The sequence below is a fragment of the Trachypithecus francoisi genome, unplaced genomic scaffold (assembly GCF_009764315.1).
Source record: "Trachypithecus francoisi isolate TF-2019V2 unplaced genomic scaffold, Tfra_2.0 Lachesis_group13, whole genome shotgun sequence".
NCBI classification, from domain to species: domain Eukaryota; kingdom Metazoa; phylum Chordata; class Mammalia; order Primates; family Cercopithecidae; genus Trachypithecus; species Trachypithecus francoisi.
In genome coordinates this window covers 63,490,318-63,511,552 of record NW_022681458.1, presented here as the reverse complement: position 1 = coordinate 63,511,552, position 21,235 = coordinate 63,490,318, and the positions used below count along the sequence as shown (strand labels likewise).

General features: G+C 40.9%; 1 protein-coding gene across 1 annotated transcript in view; it reads right to left on the bottom strand.

The window, feature by feature from the left end:
• Nucleotides 1-7,211: 7,211 nt before the first annotated feature.
• LOC117094789 (titin-like) overlaps nucleotides 7,212-21,235 on the bottom strand; it is a 273,144-nt gene continuing 259,120 nt past the window's right edge. The window contains 12 exon segments of the mRNA XM_033230996.1: nucleotides 7,212-8,531; nucleotides 8,667-8,969; nucleotides 9,491-9,644; nucleotides 9,746-10,437; nucleotides 11,175-11,331; nucleotides 11,456-17,064; nucleotides 17,190-17,783; nucleotides 18,146-18,451; nucleotides 18,550-19,125; nucleotides 19,751-20,050; nucleotides 20,157-20,462; nucleotides 20,593-21,177. Coding sequence (XP_033086887.1) covers nucleotides 8,233-8,531; nucleotides 8,667-8,969; nucleotides 9,491-9,644; nucleotides 9,746-10,437; nucleotides 11,175-11,331; nucleotides 11,456-17,064; nucleotides 17,190-17,783; nucleotides 18,146-18,451; nucleotides 18,550-19,125; nucleotides 19,751-20,050; nucleotides 20,157-20,462; nucleotides 20,593-21,177 — 9,881 coding nt within the window. The 3' untranslated portion in view covers nucleotides 7,212-8,232.

The window sequence follows — 21,235 nt, the reverse complement described above, 5'->3', positions numbered from 1 at the left end:
GATGGTACCAACTCTGGTACAATTGAAGCTCCATGTTAGATCTAGCTGAGGCTTCTGCCGAGGCCCCATTCTTGCTGAGCTTTCTTCCTCTGCCCTATCTGCTGGTTGCCCCATTCCCTTTTTCCCTGAGAGTGATAATCCCTCAAAGAACTACTGAGACAAGAATCCCCGTCTCAGGCTCCGCTTTTAGGGAATCTGACTTCAGACAGAAAACTTGCTGAATAAATTGGTGAAGACCCAGGATCTTCCTCTGGAGAATGAAAACTGACGGTACATTTGCTTCAACTTTGGTCACCTGTACTTATATTAAGGCGGTCAATTTAGGCAAATAACATCATAGGCTTATGGTTAGCAAATTGAAGTGGACAAATACAGCTATTTTTCGCATTATTTTATTACCAAGTCTAGATCAGTTGTTTAAAAAGCGTAGTAGAATGACACTATTTAAAATAGTGTCAATCTTGCATATACTATCATTCTACCATGCTTTTAAAACAACTGATCTAGACTTGGTAATAAAATAGTTCTTTAGTTCTGAGGTCCTTTATTTGTTCTGTCTCAATTTGGAGCTGCAGTAGCCAATATGGACTCAGATGCACAACTGATCATTTTCCCTGAAGTTGTCCTTTTCCGTTCACTATGCTCTTTGAGGGACAGTATCTATACCGTGTTAATCATCTTTGTATTGTTCCCTGTGGTGTTTAGCACAAAAGATTGTGAAATTGTAGATGGTCAAAATCCATCAAAGATATTGAATCACAGCTGATTCCGAGTTGAATCAGCTCTTCTAAAAATATTTTTCTTGATATATTTAGAAGATAAATTTTTGGGGATAAATATATCCATGAGAAATATAGCTAGGCTTTTTAAACAAAATTGCTGAATACATCTAACATGATAATTTAAACATTTGCTTAAAAGAACTTATAGTATGGGCTGTTTTTTTTTTATTATTATACTTTAAGTTCTAGGGTACATGTGCATAACGTGCAGGTTTGTTACATATGTATACTTATGCCATGTTGGTGTGCTGCACCCATCAACTCGTCAGCACCCATCATCATTTATATCATGTATAACTCCCCAATGCAATCCCTCCCTCCTCCCCACTCCCCATGATAGGCCCCAGTGTGTGATGTTCCCCTTCCCGAGTCCAAGTGATCTCATTGTTCAGTTCCCACCTATGAGTGAGAACATGCGGTGTTTGGTTTTCTGTTCTTGTGATAGTTTGCTAAGAATGATGGTTTCCAGCTGCATCCATGTCCCTACAAGGATGCAAACTCATCCTTTTTTATGGCTGCATAGTATTCCATGGTGTATATGTGCCACATTTTCTTAATCCAGTCTGTCACAGATGGACATTGGGTTGATTCCAAGTCTTTGCTATTGTGAATAGTGCCGCAATAAACATACGTGTGCATGTGTCTTTGTAGTAGAATAATTATAATCCTTTGGGTATATACCCAGTAGTGGGATGGCTGGGTCATATGGTACATTAGTTCTAGATCCTTGAGGAATTGCCATACTGTTTTCCATAATGGTTGAACTAGTTTACAATCCCACCAACAGTGTAAAAGTGTTCCTATTTCTCCACATCCTCTCCAACACCTGTTGTTTCCTGACTTCTTAATGATTGCCATTCTAACTGGTGTGAGATGGTATCTCATTGTGGTTTTGATTTGCATTTCTCTGATGGCGAGAGTGATGATGAGCATTTTTTCATGTGTCTGTTGGCTGTATGAATGTCTTCCTTTGAGAAATGTCTGTTCATATCCTTTGCCCACTTTTTGATGGGGTTGTTTGTTTTTTTTTGTATATTTGTTTGAGTTCTTTGTAGATTCTGGATATTAGCCCTTTGTCAGATGAGTAGGTTGCAAAAATTTTCTCCCATTCTGTAGGTTGCCTGTTCACTCTGATGGTAGTTTCTTTTGCTGTGCAAAAGCTCTTTAGTTTAATTAGATCCCATTTGTCAATTTTGGCTTTTGCTGCCGTTGCTTTTGGTGTTTTAGACATGAAGTCCTTGCCCATGCCTATGTCCTGAATGGTACTACCTAGATTTTCTTCTAGGGTTTTTATGGTATTAGGTCTAACATTTAAGTCTCTAATCCATCTTGAATTAATCTTCGTATAAGGGGTAAGGAAAGGATCCAGTTTCAGCTTTCTACTTATGGCTAGCCAATTTTCCCAGCACCATTTATTGAATAGGGATCCTTTCCCCATTTCTTGTTTCTCTCAGGTTTGTCAAAGATCAGATGGCTGTAGATGTGTGGTATTATTTCTGAGGACTCTGTTCTGTTCCATTGGTCTATATCTCTGTTTTGGTACCAGTACCATGCTGTTTTGGTTACTGTAGCCTTGTTGTATAGTTTGAAGTCAGGTAGCGTGACGCCTCCAGCTTTGTCCTTTTGACTTAGGATTGTCTTGGCAATGCGGGCTCTTTTTTGGTTCCATATGAACTTTAAAGCAGTTTTTTCCAATTCTGTGAAGAAGCTCATTGGTAGCTTGATGGGGATGGCATTGAATCTATGAATAACCTTGGGCAGTATGGCCATTTTCACGATATTGATTCTTCCTATCCATGAGCATGGTATGTTCTTCCATTTGTTTGTGTCCTCTTTTATTTCACTGAGCAGTGGTTTGTAGTTCTCCTTGAAGAGGTCCTTTACCTCCCTTGTAAGTTGGATTCCTAGGTATTTTATTCTCTTTGAAGCAATTGTGAATGGAAGTTCATTCCTGATTTGGCTCTCTGCTTGTCTGTTACTGGTGTATAAGAATGCTTGTGATTTTTGCACATTACTTTTGTATCCTGAGACTTTGCTGAAGTTGCTTATCAGCTTAAGGAGATTTTGGGCTGAGACAATGGGGTTTTCTAAGTATACAATCATGTCATCTGCAAATAGGGACAATTTGACTTCTTCTTTTCCTAACTGGATACCCTTGATTTCTTCTCTTGCCTGATTGCCCTAGCCAGAACTTCCAACACTATGTTGAATAGGAGTGGTGAGAGAGGGCATCCCTGTCTTGTGCCAGTTTTCAAAGGGAATTTTTCCAGTTTTTGCCCATTCAGTATGATATTGGCTGTGGGTTGTCATAAATAGCTCTAATTATTTTGAGGTACGTTCCATCAATACCGAATTTATTGAGCGTTTTTAGCATAAAAGGCTGTTGAATTTTGTCAAAAGCCTTTTCTGCATCTATTGAGATAATCATGTGGTTCTTGTCTTTGGTTCTGTTTATATGCTGGATTACGTTTATTGATTTGCATATGTTGAACCAGCCTTGCATCCCAGGGATGAAGCCCACTTGATCATGGTGGATAAGCTTTTTGATGTGCTGCTGAATCCGGTTGCCAGTATTTTATTGAGAATTTTTGCATCGATGTTCATCAGGGATATTGGTCTAAAATTCTCTTTTTTTGTTGTGTCTCTGCCAGGCTTTGGTATCAGGATGATGTTGGCCTCATAAAATGAGTTAGGGAGGATTCCCTCTTTTTCTATTGATTGGAATAGTTTCAGAAGGAATGGTACCAGCTCCTCCTTGTACCTCTGGTAGAATTCAGCTGTGAATCCATCTGGTCCTGGACTTTTTTTGGTGGGTAGGCTATTAATTGTTGCCTCAATTTCAGAGCCTGCTATTGGTCTATTCAGGGATTCAACTTCTTCCTGGTTTAGTCTTGGAAGAGTGTAAGTGTCCAGGAAATTATCTATTTCTTCTAGATTTTCTAGTTGATTTGCGTAACGGCGTTTATAGTATTCTCTGATGGTTGTTTGTATTTCTGTGGGGTCGGTGGTGATATCCCCTTTATCATTTTTTATTGCGTCTATTTGATTCCTCTCTCTTTTCTTCTTTATTAGTCTTGCTAGCGGTCTGTCAATTTTGTTGATCTTTTCAAAAAACCAACTCCTGGATTCATTGATTTTTTGGAGGGTTTTTTGTGTCTCTATCTCCTTCAGTTCTGCTCTGATCTTAGTTATTTCTTGCCTTCTGCTAGCTTTTGAATGTGTTTGCTCTTGCCTCTCTAGTTCTTTTAATTGTGATGTTAGAGTGTCAATTTTAGATCTTTCCTGCTTTCTCTTGTGGGCATTTAGTGCTATAAATTCCCTCTACACACTGCTTTAAATGTGTCCCAGAGATTCTGGTATGTTGTATCTTTGTTCTCATTGGTTTCAAAGAACATCTTTATTTCTGCTTTCATTTCGTTATGTACCCAGTAGTCATTCAGGAGCAGGTTGTTCAGTTTCCATGTAGTTGAGCGGTTTTGATTGAGTTTCTTAGTCCTGAGTTCTAGTTTGATTGCACTGTGGTCTGAGAGACAGTTTGTTATAATTTCTGTTCTTTTACATTTGCTGAGGAGGGCTTTACTTCCAATTATGTGGTCAATTTTGGAATAGTGCGATGTGGTGCTGAGAAGAATGTATATTCTGTTGATTTGGGGTGGAGAGTTCTATAGATGTCTATTAGGTCTGCTTGGTGCAGAGATGAGTTCAATTCCTGGATATCCTTGTTAACTTTCTGTCTCGTTGATCTGTCTAATGTTGACAGTGGAGTGTTGAAGTCTCCCATTATTATTGTATGGGAGTCTAAGTCTCTTTGTAAGTCTCTAAGGACTTGCTTTATGAATCTGGGTGCTCCTGTATTGGGTGCATATATATTTAGGAGAGTTAGCTCTTCCTGTTGAACTGATCCCTTTACCATTATGTAATGGCCTTCTTTGTCTCTTTTGATCTTTGATGGTTTAAAGTCTGTTTTATCAGAGACTAGGATTGCAACCCCTGCTTTTTTTTGTTCTCCATTTGCTTGGTAGATCTTCCTCCATCCCTTTATTTTGAGCCTATGTATGTCTCTGCATGTGAGATGGGTCTCCTGAATACAGCAGACTGATGGGTCTTGACTCTTTATCCAGTTTGCCAGTCTGTGTCTTTTATTGGAGCATTTAGTCCATTTACATTTAAGGTTAATATGGTTATGTGTGAACTTGATCCTGTCATTATGATATTAACTGGTTATTTTGCTCGTTAGTTGATGCAGTTTCTTCCTAGCCTCGATGGTCTTTACATTTTGGCATGTTTTTGCAATGGCTGGTACCGGTTGTTCCTTTCCATGTTTAGGGCTTCCTTCAGGGTCTCTTGTAAAGCAGGCCTGGTGGTGACAAAATCTCTAAGCATTTACTTATCTGTAAAGGATTTTATTTCTCCTTCACTTATGAAACTTAGTTTGGCTGGATATGAAATTCCGGGTTGAAAATTCTTTTCTTTAAGAACGTTGAATATTGGCCCCCACTCTCTTCTGGCTTGTAGAGTTTCTGCTGAGAGATCTGCTGTTAGTCTGATGGGCTTCCCTTTGTGGGTAACCCGACCTTTCTCTCTGGCTGCTCTTAAGATTTTGTCCTTCATTTCAACTTTGGTGAATCTGGCAATTATGTGTCTTGGAGTTGCTCTTCTGGAGGAGTATCTTTGTGGCGTTCTCTGTATTTCCTGAATTTGAATGTTGGCCTGCCCTACTAGGTTGGGGAAGTTCTCCTGGATGATATCCTGAAGAGTGTTTTCCAAGTTGGTTCCATTTTCCCCCTCACTTTCAGGCACCCCAATCAGACGTAGATTTGGTCTTTTTACATAATCCCATACTTCTTGCAGGCTTTGTTCATTTCTTTTTCTTCTTTTTTCTTTGGTTTCTCTTCTCGCTTCATTTCATTCATTTGATCCTCAATCGCTGATACTCTTTCTTCCAGTTGATCGAGTCGGTTACTGAAGCTTGTGCATTTGTCACGTATTTCTCCTGTCATGGTTTTCATCTCTGTCATTTCGTTTATGACCTTCTCTGCATTAATTAGTCTAGCTGTCAATTCTTCCACTCTTTTTTCAAGATTTTTAGTTTCTTTGCGCTGGGTACGTAATTCCTCCTTTAGCTCTGAGAAGTTTGATGGACTGAAGCCTTCTTCTCTCATCTCGTCAAAGTCATTCTCTGACCAGCTTTGATCCGTTGCTGGCGATGGGCTGCGCTCCTTTGCAGGGGGAGATGTGCTCTTATTTTTTGAATTTCCAGCTTTTCTGCCCTGCTTCTTCCCCATCTTTGTGGTTTTATCTGTCTCTGGTCTTTGATGATGGTGACGTACTTATGGGGTTTTGGTATAGGTGTCCTTCCTGTTTGATAGTTTTCCTTCTGACAGTCAGAAGGACTGTCTGTTGGTCTGTTGGAGATTGCTTGAGGTCCACTCCAGACCCTGTTTGCCTGGGTATCAGCAGCAGAGGTTGCCAACGATAGAATATTGCTGAACAGTGAGTGTACCTGTCTGATTCTTCCTTTGGAAGCTTCCTCTCAGGGGTGTACTCCACCCTGTGAGGTGTGGGGTGTCAGACTGCCCCTAGTGGGGGATGTCTCCCAGTTAGGCTACTCAGGGGTCAGGGACCCACCTGAGCAGGCAGTCTGTCCGTTCTCAGATCTCAACCTCCGCGTTGGGAGATCCACGGCTCTCCCCAGAGCTGTCAGAGTTGTTCGCGTCTGCACCGGCCCCCGCTGCTTCCCCTGTTGGTCTTCAGCTGTGTGCTGTCCCCAGAGGTGGAGTCTACAGAGACAGGCAGGCTTCCTTGAGCTGCTGTGAGCTGCTGTGAGCTCCTCCCAGTTCGAGCTTCCCAGCGGCTTTGTTTACCTACTTAAGCCTCAGCAATGGCGGGCGCCCCTCCCCCAGCCTTGCTGCTGCCTTGCGGATAGATCCCCGCAGACTGCTGTGTTAGCAGTGAGGGAGGCTCCGTGGGCGTGGGACCCTCCCGGCCAGGTGTGGGATATATTCTCCTGGTGTGCCTGTTTGCTTAAAGCGCAGTATTGGGGTGGGAGTTACCCGATTTTCCAGGTATTGTGTGTCTCAGTTCCCCTGGCTAGGAAAACGGATTCCCTTCCCCCTTGCGCTTCCAGGTGAGGCGATGCCTCGCCCTGCTTCAGCTCTCGCTGGTCAGGCTGCAGCAGCTGACCAGCACCGATTGTCTGGCACTCCCTAGTGAGATGACCCCAGTACCTCAGTTGAAAATGCAGAAATCACTGGTCTTCTGTGTCGCTCGCGCTGGGAGTTGGAGACTGGAGCTGTTCCTATTCGGCCATCTTGCCAGTATGGGCTGTTTTGAACTTGAGTTGCCTTATCTATCTATGATTGTTTTTGTGATACCTGAAGGTGCATACTTCCCCACCCCAGAATTTCACAGAAAACAACCAGCCACACATTTTGAGGTGCAGATAGCTTGCTTTATTTTGTTGTTACTATATCAAGGAGGTCCAACAATTATAACTAACAATTGAATTTATATTTGCATGAAAATAACTACATCAAATTGACATTTTGGGCAATTAGTAATATTGTTGTTTAAAATTTAACGACAGCTTTATTTTGTTGTTGTTCTTTAGTTTTTGCTGTGGCTTACTGCTTAGGTGCCCAGGTTTTTCAGGTGCAATTAAAATTTAGAACTACCACACAAAGGCATTGGCTGCACCCTGGGACCTCCAAGAGCTGGCACTGCTCTGGCATAGGAATACTTGAATAGCTTGGTTAAATGAAGGGATGGCCAGGAGATGTTACTTTTCCAAGCTATTCAGGCACTCCTTATGTCAGAGACAGTGTAAAATGAGCGAACAAAGTGTTGGCCGTTACACTTTGCTCTGGTAATATTTGTCATGATAATTTTGTGTGACATCATCAGAGAAAATGTAAGACATTAAAGTGTTGCTTACAGGAGGGTAAATGCAAACATCACCAATGCCTTACATTTCTGATTCAATAGGTATTGGTGCACATATCAAGTGATATGCACAGCATCATTCTCTTTTAGGTGGACAGGACATCTTCAGTGGGGAATTTCTCAACCCACTGAGGCATACTTAGACATCAACAGTATGTTGAGGCACAAAGATTGATTAAATGTTGAGCAGGGTATTCGTTCCATAAGAAACTTTCTCCTACCAACAGTTAGTTTCAAAAGTTACATTGTAAAATGTCATAAAATAAATGGTACAAATCTTTATAACCGTTAATCCGGCTATATACAGTATGTACATGTCACTAGCAAATGTATAATATTCTTAGGTCAACAATTATGAAAAGATTGAATATTTTTGAACTTTGACTCATTTAGGTTGATACAAAACTACTTTTTTTTCTTTAAATATTTACAGATCAGAAAGATTAGTCCATGTGAAACGTTTGCAGAAAGTTAAGAATGAGTGTAGAGTATAAGGGCACAGGCCCTCTTAAATGGATCGAATATGTATATTCACAGTGGCAGAGTCAGATCCAAATTCATTCCCTAAACTCAGGGTATAAAGTCCACCATCTTGTTTCTGTACGTCCATGATGATCAGGGTTGTCAGGTCATCTGTGTTTTCTATGTGGAACCTCCCCTGTTGTTCTTGATTGTGAATTTTTCTTCCACCACAGGACCATGTTACTTCTGGGGTAGGCTCACCCGTGAAAGCACAGGCTACTGTTAGAACTTTGCCTTCATCAATGCTGATATCAGATGGAAGAGCTTCAATTTTAGGTGGAATTCCTTTATGGAACAATGACAAAAAAGCCTTAGAATCACTGAAAAAAATAAAGATTTGCTTTCTACTGAATTGTGTGTACTAAAGACTACACCATGTTATTTGGCTTGTCTACCTCTACCGGTAATTTTATTGCTCACCTCTTACGCCTGCTTTAAGCATTTTACTAGTTGAACTTTCCAGTTGTGTCATACTAGATTTTCCCATAAAGCTGCTGGAACTCATTTCTACAAAGGACTCTTGCATGGAGGACATGCTTTGGGCAGACATGCTTGCAAATTTCATCTCAGTCATGCTGCTAGCACTGCTGCTGCTGAAACTGCTGAAGGAGGCCTCCTGCTTGGAGGCAGACATTTGGACTGACTGAGACGAGAAGCTTCCTTGCAAGCTTGTGTCACCACTTGTTCTCAATACTACCTCTTTGGAAGGTTCTTCAACTAGAGCTGTGGAGCATAGCAGATACACAGTGAACATCAATGACATCTGGTTAATTGGTGACATATGACGCTGACTTACAGAAATGGAAACTTCAACACACACACAGCAGCATAACCCAAACAATTTGCTGTTGAAGCATAAGCAAATACATATATACATACATTTGTCAAGAGCTAGCTCAATGTCTCCAAAACATGAATCCTTATATTTCTATCATTACATTACATGCAGGTGCTAGGAATCACCAGGAAAAAAATGATTAGTTATATAGAAAGTAATTGACATATTGTGTGTCCTGAAAATAAATGTTACAGGGCAGTTGGTAGCTTTACTTTGAAATGTAATCTATCCAAGTTTCTGTGTAACTATAAAGAAAGTTTGACTGCAAGAATGAATTCACATCGGATGGCTGTCCCTCTTTCACATGGAATTTAATAATGCTTCTTAGAGTTTTCTGTGCTTGAAAGAGAGGCAAAAAATCCATCTAAAGGCCTTAAGCATGTAAGAATGGTGAGGAGATACTTACGAAGGACCATTAAGGAGGCTGTAGCTGAACACTGGCCACGGAAATTTTTGGCCTTAATTGTGTACTTTCCACTGTCGCTGACTGATGCATTTCGGATTTCAAGAGAGTATATGTTTCTGGAGCGACTTATGCTGACATTTGAAGAAACAGAAATCTAAGATGAAGGAAAAAGAAAGGAAATGTTGAAGTTCTTTAGATGTGGAAGACATGGTATTTTAGTTTTTTCTTCAATAATATATTCATAATTAAACTTACTGGCAGGTTGTTTTTAAACCATTCGATTTCAGGGGACGGCTCACCACTGATTTCACAAGTAAAGAGAACATTTTGTCCTTCATTAATATTTTGAGATCTAGGCTGTGAGATGAAGGCTGGTGCATCTGAGAGTTCTTTGCTCAGCATCAAATCATATTGACACTTGACGATTCCTTCCTTGGTTTTGCCTATGCAGGTGAGGATTCCTTCATCTCTGTGACTAGCTTGCTTGATGGTGAGGGTCTGATCGCTGCCTGAGACACCATATCGGTACTCCTCAGAGTTGGTAAGCTCTATGCCATTCAGTACCCATTTCACATCAGTGGCACCAGCAATGTTGGCTTTTAAAACCACTCTTTGACCTTCATTTATGCTCATCTGAGTAGAAAATGCTTTAATTTCAGCATGAGTTCTGATTTCTTCTGATGCCTGTGATGTTTTAGTGATTTCCTCATGGACAATGGATTTTTCCAGGGAGGTTGCTGCTGCTTTCTTGACTTCTTCGGAAATCAAAACCTTTGAAGCTTCCTCTTTGAGGGCTAACTTTTCTTGAGATTTTGCCTCTGACATCTTAATTTCTTCAGACATTAGGGCTTTTTGGGAAATTTCCTCTTGGACAACAGCTTTCTTCTGAGATGTAATTTCAGAAGTCTTTTGTGTAGAGACTTTCTGTGCCTCAGTATCTTTTACAACTAAAAAAGAAACCTCTGTAAGGCAAACTTCATTAGAAAGAGACCCCCCCACCTTTTACTCTTCTAGATTCTGCATGTGAAAAACATACAAAGAAAAAAAGTCAACTTCATGCAGTGTAGGTAATACCTAATACTTTCTCAGTTACACTTTTGGAAAATTATCAGGTGTGACTTTTGAGATCAGTGTAATGATTCCTTAAACTAAACTGAACCAAAGATGATTCGTATGACTTAAGGAAAAGTCTGGAAAAGAATAGTCAAAGGGTTTCGGAGACAAGTCGATTTGGGAAATTTTGAGTAACCAAAACATTAAATTATCTTTCAGAAGATTGAAATGAAAGCAAACTAATTTTAATTGGTAAAACAGAAATCGTTCTTTAATTAACTTTGTACTGCTTTGGAAAATTAGCAACTGTGAAGGTTTAGGCAAGCAGTGCCATTTTGTATATTCACTGACTTTATTCTTAAATATTCCTGGGAGCAGGGGCTGACACTATAGAATCTTATATAATACCATATATAATAAGGTACTTAATAACTGCTTTTTATGCTCATAGAAAAGCATATGCTAACTTCAAATGTGTGTTTCTACTTTGGTGTACAAATTGCATTCTGGAATTAGGAAAATAATTTTATTTTAATACTTTCTTGTATGTGTATATAAGGGGGGATGTTTGAAAATATTTCCCTAATATTATCTTCTGAAAAAATGTGGGTAAAAACAAAAGCCAACCTACCTTTTATTGTTAATTTGCAGCTAGAGGACACAGATCCAGCTGAATTTTTTACCGTACAAGTATAAAGTCCACTGTCAGAAGTATCAGTCTTGTGAATTTCTAAGAGGAACCCTCCCTTGTCTTCAGAGAGTTTATATTTACCTCCTTGTGTAATAGCCTGTAGAACGCAAATAATTTGCACTTTAAAAAGTGATTTCATTTTAAGTGTTTTTTGGGAAGCTGAATTTAGAAGATAAAATATTTTAGAAGATAAAAGTAAGAGACATTTAAGAACTGGTTACCTTTCCATCTTTTGTCCAGATGACAGTTGGCCGGGGTTCTCCAGTAGCCTTAACTGCAAATTTAGCAACACTGTCTGAAGAAACAGTTGTATCATGCAACCCAGTAACAATTACTGGTTTTGAGGAAATTGGTTCAGGAGCTTTTGGTTCAGTTTTCCTGGTTTCTGTTGACTCAGTGGTTTTCTGATCTGATTTCTTAGTTTCTGATATTTTTGATACCTTCTCATGGATACTCTTAAAGGCTTGCCCCATAAATTGGAAGTTGGTTTTAGACGTTCCACCTTCACCAGAAATCTCACAAACATATTCTCCTTGATCAGATTCAGTGAGGTTATGGATTTTGAGCTCATAGGTACCATCTGCTGAATAATGAAACTGGAAATGCCCATTTTCCTTCAGTTTCTTGCCATCTTTATACCAGGTGACCTCTTTTGCACTTAATACACTGCTTTCAACCACACAGGTCAGCTTTGCAATCTCTTTAGAAGCTTCTGCTTTCAGGAACTGAGTAATCTTTGGTGGGGCAGAGACTGGGAGGTGCTGAACTTTCTCTGTTGATGTTGGTTTTGTCTCTGTGGTTGATACGGCTTTGGGGTGAGAAGGTTCTGGAGATTTCACTCGTTTTGGAGACTTAACTGCTTCTGGGGATTTCACCCGAGGCTCTGGGGATTTGACTCTTGGTGGTGATGTCACAGCCTTTTCAGTTACCCTGGCCTTTTGAACAGTCAGAGTGAACTCTGCTTCTTGTTTCCCTTCACTGTTTTCTACCACCACGCTGTAATTGCCCTCATCGGAAGCCTGAACTGAAGAGATCTCAAAGGTTGATTTGTACTTTGTGGTGGTCACTTGGTGGCGGGCAGAAGTACTTAGCACTTGTCCTTTACGCAGCCAGGTCATAGTTGGTACCGGCTCACCATCGGTGTCACAAGAAAACCTTGCAGACTCGCCCTCGTAGACAGTCATGGACCGTGGCTTTGTTAGAATTCTTGCCGCCAAAGTCGTCTTGATCTTTCTGGTTGTGGATTTTTCTTCCAGCGACTTTTCTTCTAATGCAGCACTTTTCATTTCTGCAGATGCATAGTGTTCATATGAGGAGAGACTTTCCCTTGTCTCCGTCATCTGTGATTTCACTTCCCTAACAGAAGACGAAGCTTCCATCTCAGATGTTTTCTTAAATGATGAAACAGCATACGCCTCTGTTCTTGTCAGCTCAGGGAAAACAGATCTGGGGACCTCTTCATCACTGCGCCTGGAAGCATAGGTGGTATAATCCCCTCCTGTTACGTCCAATGTTGCATAGTCAGAAGCTTCACCCTTGTAGTTGGTGCACACAGCACGGTAGGTTCCACTGTCATCAATATGACAGTCCAGAATTTCCAGGGTCAGAACTCCACTCATGTTGGTGTAATGAATCTTACTGCTTTCTTGGAGTTCCACACCATTGTGGTACCATTTAACCTCAGCAGTTGGCTTAGACTGAACATTTAAAATAAAACGTGTATTTTGGCCACATGGTACCCTGTGTGAGCGCATTCTCAATGTGATTCGAGGGGCATGGTCCAGTGTGAAAGGCTGCTGACTCAAAACTTCATACTTCCTTTCTGATGTCTTCTGAGTTTTTAAAGCAGCTTTCATGGACTCATACCTGGAAAAGATATCAAATCTTGCAGACCTCTCAAATCTCGAGAGTGATCTCTCACTAGACACAGGGCTGGGGGATCGTGGGCGAGTTCTTTCTGGAGTAGGTGACCTTCTTTCTGTGTCATCTTCGTATTCCTCAGCCGGTTGTGGACGTGACCGGATCAGCTCAGACACCGGCCTCATTAACTCAATATAAGTTGGAGACAGGGAGCGTCGTCGTCTCAGTAGTCTAGATGCGGATGAGGATGATTCTCTTTGAGCACGTTTTGAGATTTCGTATTCTTCCTCAATTTCTGTTATTTCTGTCACTTCTCTTTGTCGCCTTGATTTCTTTCTAGACTTTTCCTCCTTTGACATGTAGTCAAGTTCGCTTTTGTATTCTGAGAGACGCTGGGTGGTCGTAACTGGGCGAAGCAACTCTTCATCCTCCTTCTCAGCCATGATTCTTTGCCGTTGCTTTGGCTGTCTGTACGCAGCCTGGGCATGCCGTTCCCTCAGTTCTGCATAACTTGTACTAACTTCAGCCTTCGTTGGGATGTGATAGGTTGAATACCTGAAGTCTTTTCTTGTTTCCTCCACCTTGACATGAGCTTGTGGTGAAGAGTAACGTAGGCTAGAAAGCTCAAAGCGTGGAGGGCTTCGGCTTGGGGGTGAAGCTGAAAAACCTAACTCAAGCTCTTCTTCAAGACGCAGCCTCTCTTCCTCTGTTCTTTTCATTGCTAAGTAGTCATCAATGGGGAGGAGTAATTCTTCATCAGAGATGTCTCCAAGAGAACGTCTTCTAGGTCGGTAGTAAAAGTCATAATCAGGAGAAGGTGTACGCCGGCGGGCTGGTCTCACTATCTCAAGATCATCTTGGGACAGTTTAGGAATACGCCATTTAGGTCTGTATTGATCCGTAATGCGTGGAAGAGGCATCACATAGAACTGTTCCCATCTTGAGAGGCGGATGCGCTTGGGTCGTTTCTGTACGACTCTGTCAAGTTTCCCGGGCATTTCATACTGATCACGTATCTTTTTATACCACTTCATGTCAGACATAGGCACAAACTGCTTGATGCGTTGGTCTTCTTCTATGGTAGTCTGCTTGTACTTGCGTGGCTCTGGTACATCATAAGGCATCCGGAGTTTTCTCTCCTCTTTCTTTTCTTCTGTCTCAAGTCTGAATTCCCCTTTTACAGTCTTGGTGCTTACAGCTGGTTTGTAAAGGATGGCAGCTTCTCTCAGAGCCTCTTTAGCTACCTGTGTCAGTGGCACACTTTCAGTTCCAGAAAGAATTTCAGCCATTCTGAGGGTTTTGTCAATTTGTTTTTGTACATGTCGCTCATGCTCCTCTCTACTCTTGAATTCCTGTTTCTTGTACCTCAGGCGTTCCACTTGTAGGTGAGCCTGGCAGCTGGTGGACCCAGCTGTGTTAGTTGCTGTGACTCTATAATAACCTGTGTCTTCAGGCAAAGTGTCCCTGATGTGCAGAGCATAATAATCCAAGCCTTCATGGATAATTTCAATGTTAGGTCCAAGGGACAGTGGCTGACCATCTTTCTCCCATTTTAATGTTGGTGGGGGGATGCCAGACACTCTGATCTCAAAGCAGACACTTTGGCCTTCTTGGCATTCTGCATTTGCCAGTAACCTTTTGAACATGGGTCTTAAGGTACTGTCTGTTGGAGGTGGGTGTAGGGTTACCGTCAGCTTTGCTTTACAGCTGTCTTCACCGTATTTGTTCCTTGCCACAACAGTATATTCAGCATCATCATCTGTAGTGACACTGTTGATTGTTAATTGGTAAAGACCCTTGTCTGACTCAAATGTGTACTTCTTGTCATCGTCACCTGGTTTGATTTTCTGACCTGATTTATACCATGTTACACGAGGCTCTGGGTGGACAGTTATAGTTACTCCAAACCGGACATTTTCACCTACATAAGCTGTCTTATTATAGAGGGGCAGGGTAAATTCTGGTGGCCTTTCCAGGAGTCTCATTGTATCTGTTCTGCGCTTCATTTTCTTCATGGTTCTACGGCAGTAATAGTCATAGACTTCTCTCACACCTTTAACAAATAGCTCTGCATAAGAACTATCTTCACCGTAGTCATTGGCTACTTTGCATCGGTAGGTACCATCATCAAATTTGGTAATGTCTTTGACATAGAGGATGGCCACTCCATCTTCATAGGTGATTTCATATTTCTCACTGTTCTCCAGCTGTCGGACGCCGAAGTACCAAGTCACTTGGGTAGACTGATCATAATTTTCAATTTTGCATACATATTTGACGTGTCCTCCTTCTTCACCAACTGCATGCATTATCTGCCCAGAAACTGGGCCAATTTCAATGGATGCTACTTTAACTTTAGCAACACTCACTCCCCTCTGAGATCGAATTGCACCACCACAGGAGATCCGGGCTGCTGACACAACCATGTTGAAGTCTTTCTTGATCAGGGTGTGGTAATAACGCCGGTGTTTTAATGTTCTGATAACTTTAGTACTGACTTTTTCTATCTTCTGCTTCAACCATGGGTGCTGGAGAGCCTCTGATGCTGTCATGCGAGATTTCCTCTCTTTCACTAACAACCGGTCAACAAAATCCATGGCTTCAAGGCTAATCTCTTTGAATGCTTCTTCATCGAAAGTATATTCAGCATTCATGATATTCTCAATGATCTGTTGGTTAGTTTCAGCCAGGAATGGGTTGATACCACTCAATAGCACATATACCAATGTTCCAAGTGACCACATGTCTGTGGCTGTGCTGACAACATCATGCTGGTGGACTTCAGGTGCATAGTATTCTGGGGCAGTGAATAGAAGCCTGAAGTTGTCACCTGGTTTCAGCTGACGGGCTTGACCAAATTCTATTATTTTAATGGTAGAGCTTCTTCTGGTTTGGTAAATGATATTTTCTGGTCTAATGTCAAAGTGTCCAATATTATGACTGTGTAAGAACTGAAGTGCTTCACAGACCTGGTGAACATAACTTACAATTTCTCTTTCATTAAGTTCAAAAGCACTTGTGTTAATGCGCTCAAATATGTCAAGTCCTGATATAAACTCAAAGATCATAACTAATTCTTCCATGCTTTCAAATGATTCATGGAGGTATAAGATGTTTCTATGCCTAGCAATATTCAGAATGGAAATTTCCTTCTTTACCAAAACCTGATCAGTCCCTTTGACTTTAACAAATTTGGCCATGTATGTCTTCTTTGAGGATGTTTCAACACAACGGTGGACAATTCCAAACTCACCACGCCCAAGATCTTCAGCAATCATATATTTCTCATAGAGTTCCTTGGTTGAAGAGTGAGATGCTTTAGTCATGGAGACTTCCCTGGTTTCATCTACCTCTTCATCATAGTTCATAGCTCTGGTCTTATCTTCTTTGGTTATGGTTGGTTCTGAAGGCTCAGAAGGCTTGCTCAGACCAAATTTATTTTCAGCTATTACCCGGAACTGGTAACTTGTTTTTCCAAATAAGTTGATCACAGTATAACGTGTTTCTCGGGCTTGTCCTACACGAAGCCATCTTTCTGCAGTAGTTGCACATTTTTCAACAATGTAGTTGGTGATTTTGCTGCCACCATCAGAGGCCGGCTCAGTCCATGTTAAGTTGACAGAATCTCGTGAGACATCACTAACTTTGACTCCTCTGGGTGGGTCAGGAACATCAGCCACATCCAGTTCAACTGTCTTCTGATCAATTCCAAATCTGTTTTTAGCACAGACCACATAGAAACCAGCATCTTTTCTCTCTACCCCATTGGGGAAAACAAGTGATGTGAAGGATCTTGTGACAATAACTTGGTAGTGGCCATTATTGTCAATGAGATCTTGTCCTTTCTGCCAGGTGATCACAGGATCTGGTTTGCCACTGAAAGGAATCTTGATGCTGACCACTTCACCTCGGAGAGCATGAACTGCTCCCATGCCTTCAAGAGTTTTAGGTAAGTGTATCTTAGCTGGTACTGTATCAGAAAAAAAATAAGAATATAATTTAGCAACACCTAACAATATCTGTTTAAGTGCAATAACCTGCACCCCCCAAGTTAATAACTCATTTAGCCTCAAATTGATGATAATATATTTTTACCTTCCACTTCCAAGGAGGCAGTGCCAGACACAGATCCCCCTTGGTTGGTAGCTCTGACTTGGTAAACTGTGGCATCATCATCTGTGACACTTGCAATGATGAGCTGGTGGTAGCCACCCTTAAATTCTTGAATCCTGTATTTTAATCCATCTGCAATGATTTCTTTGCCTTGTCTGTACCATTTCACGATAGGTTTTGGATGACCAGTCACTTTGCAGACCAAAGTAGCATTGCTCTGATATCTGACATTTAGATTTCTCAGTTCCTCTTTAAAGTGTGGTGCCTGAATTGGGACATCAGATTTGGGAGTGATGGGTTCTGATATTTCACTCCATTCACTTTCCCCACCTAGGTTTTCACATTTCACACGGAACTCATATTCAAGACCTTCAATAAGGTTTTTCACTGAAAAGACAGTTTCTCGAATTTCTTCTGTTGTCACAGAAATCCATTTATTCTGCTTCTTCTCGCGCTTCTCAAGGTAGTAATTTCTAATCTTTGCACCTCCATCACTGACAGGTGGCTTCCAAGCCACAACACAAGAATCTTTTGTGACAGCAGTGATAGTTGGTTTGCCAGGAGCACCTGGCTTTTCTATTAAAAAAAACAAAAGATTTGAGGCATGAGATGAAACAGGCAGCTTTATTAAAGCTTATTTATTTAAGAAAATAATGTTATGAGTCCAAAATTTTATTAAAAAATAGCTATTCCAGAAAAATGAAATTAGTTACTTTATACTAAGACATATCAAAAACCAAAGTTCTATTTTTAAAAAGGGGTTAGGATATATATTTCTCCTTTTAGATATGCAAACATTCAATTAAAATGAAAGAAAAGGCACTTGTACTTTATCTGAATCTTTGCTATTTCCTTTCAAAATTTCTTTCTGTTTAAAAGAATTTCATGCAAAGATGGAACTTTACCATAGGAAGATATGGAAATCAGGTTGTACTCACCAAATGGACTCTTAATAATCACAACTGAGGACACTTCTAGAGGGTCACTGATGCCAAAAGTATTCTGAGCTGAAACCCGGAAGTAATAGCCAGCATTTTCTGTGAGGTTCACAATTCTACAGGTTGTCACTGAGATGGCTGAAGACACCAATTGCCATTCAGCCCCCTCCTTGGCCTCACATTTTTCCACCACATAGTTGGTGATCCAGGAGCCTCCATCATCTGCGGGTGGTTTCCAGCTGATCACTGCAGAGTTCTTCAATAGAGCTTCAATCACAATTGGTCCTGTAGGTTTGTCTGGTTTATCTGTTGGGGAAAAATACAATTGTAGTGATTTTCATAGTGTGTTTTTGAGATTTTTTTTTCTTTAAAAATAAAAAGCCCTGAAAATAAAAATAAAATACCTTGTATTTCCACATCAAGGATGGCATCAACTGTTCCGAAAACATTGCTGAGCTGGACTTTGTATTTCCCAGCATGCGTCTTACGTTGGACGTTCTTCATGACAAGATGAGTATAGTGCTCAGTGTTTTCAATAGTAATGTTTTCTGAGTTTTGCAAAAGTTTCTGACCATGGAACCAAGTCATGGCAGGTACTGGACGACCAATGTACATAACATGAAGCCGAAGTGTAGAACCCACAGCTCCGTAATATTTCTCTTTCAGTGGGTAACCAGGATGGAACTGTGGTGTTGCTTGCAGGAGAAGCTTACTACTGGTTTCTACTTCTCCAACCTCATTGGTGGCTATGCAGGTATAAACACCTTCATCTTCCTGTTCCTCTGTCATTACTGTAAGAGTATGTGTGCGTCCATCTGAAGACATTTTGTATTTCCGGCTTTGTATGAGCTCTTTACCAAATCTGTACCATTTAATGTCAGGAAGAGGCCTTCCAACAATCTGGCATGAGAGTTGAGCAGCTTCACCCAATTTGGTGGTAACATCCTTCATTTCTTTGCGTATTCCTGGGGCCTCTCCAGCTGAACGATATGAAAGATAATATTAGGTGATTGTTACTACTCAATCTGTAATCCTTTGTCCTTGTACATCAGGAATGAATTTACCTTATTTACTAACACATACCATGATTTACATATTAGCCTAATTTTTAAAAACTCTTTGAAGTAATTTTCTTAGGATCATATGGTAAATAGGGATTCAATGAGCGCATTGTCACATTTTCTGTAGAATGACTTTTTCCCTTTATGATTGGAAGGGGATTAATAATGTATAGGCTTTTCAGGGACTATAAATTCTCTCTATAATTCTGTAGTATTCTTGCCCTTACTTAGGTTCATTGAAGTGGCATACGGTTGTTGACCTTTCAAATCTTGTTGGGAAATGTTTTAAAAAAGAAACCATTGCATTAGAGGGAATTGCTCAAGGAAAGTGCTCAGTTCACTGCATCTAACATCTCCTGCTGAGGTTATGTGCTTGGAATGGTTTCCTGTAGAAATTATCATATTTCCTGTGTGTGCACTTGCTTTTCTTTCTAAACACTTGCTCTCCAGTAAAGCTTTCCAGGGTTCTACTTAGTAGAGAGGGGGAATTAGCCTTAACTTGTTTAGTTTGTAAATCATAAGCAGAGAACTAAAGGCTACTTACATGTGAGTTTAGTCTTTATAGACATAGCAGTCCTTCGAGGTCTGCTCAGCCCAGTCTCATTCTCAGCAAAAACCCTGAATTCATATTCAGTAGCTTCCAGCAAACCCCCTATTGTGAATTGCTTGTCCTTAATACGTTCCTTACTGCTCTTCTTCCAGGCACTGTCTCCAGACTGTCTATATTCAACCCAGTATCCAAGAATTTCTTTGCCACCATCACATTCAGGTTTCTCCCACTGTAGAGTGACACTATCTTTGGATACTGAAAGAATCTCAAGTTCTCCTGGTTGGCTTGGCTTATCTGAAATATTGTAAAATAATGAAAAGGGAATCAGCTTTACTGGTGAAATAAAAGGACAAAACATGGCTTGCTTCTTTAATTTAACCCCTTCTTCTGAATTCCTTACCAAATGGATCTTTGCAAACAACTGGTTCAGAAGCAGGGCTGGTCTCACTTAGGCCAACATCATTCTGTGCAATGATGCGGAACTGATACTCAGCATCGGGAACAAGCCCCGTGACAGTATACATTGTGGTAGTGATCTGAGTCTTATTGTGTCTGACCCACTTGTCAGTGGATGTCTCTTTGCGTTCAATGTAGTAGCCTGTGACTCGAGAACCACCATCATCTTTGGGCCGGGACCAGGACAAGCTAACAGAACTCTTGGTTACATCGAGTACTTCCGGAGGATTGCTTGGAGGTTCTGGAGGATCTATAAATATAAGTGGAAAGCACACATGTATTAGAGTACAGTCCCAAGTCTTATAAGCCGATGATTTTCATTTAAAAACAGAAAAGTGCTGAAATAATGTTTATAATTTTGTGGTTGAAAGGACACTTACTCAGTGGTGTTTTTGGTATGACTGGTTCCTCAGATTTCAAGGGTTTGCTTATGCCAAACTGGTTTTCTGCTGAAACACGGAAATGGTATTCTACATTCTCTTTAAGGCCTTTGACCACCAGAGATGTACCTCGGACTCTGGAATCAATGGTATACCAGGCGGCTTTAGGCACTTCTCGTCTCTCGAGGATGTAACCTAAGATGTCAGCACCACCATCATCAGCAGGAGGTCTCCAGCTGACCCTCACAGAGCGGGCTTGGATGTCATCATATTCCAGTGGCCCTTCTGGACTATTGGGACTTCCTATCACCCTGACCTTGATGTAGACAGCCTTCTTGCCACATTTATTTTCCAGAACCAGGTCGTAAGTGCCAGAATCACCTCTGTCTGCTTCTTTGATCACAAGCTCAGTATGTGTTTCAGATGTTGCAATCATGGCACGCTTACTAATATCCTGGCCTTCCTTGGTCCATTTACATATTGGGAATGGTTTTCCTTTGATTGGTATGGTAAGTCTGATGACTCCACCTTGCCTTACGAAGATACCTTCCTGGTATCTTTCATCAAGTTCATAATCAGGATATTCTGGAAAAAAGGGTAGGGTTTCAATTTAGCATTTGGCGTAGGGGGAGTAAGAAATAAG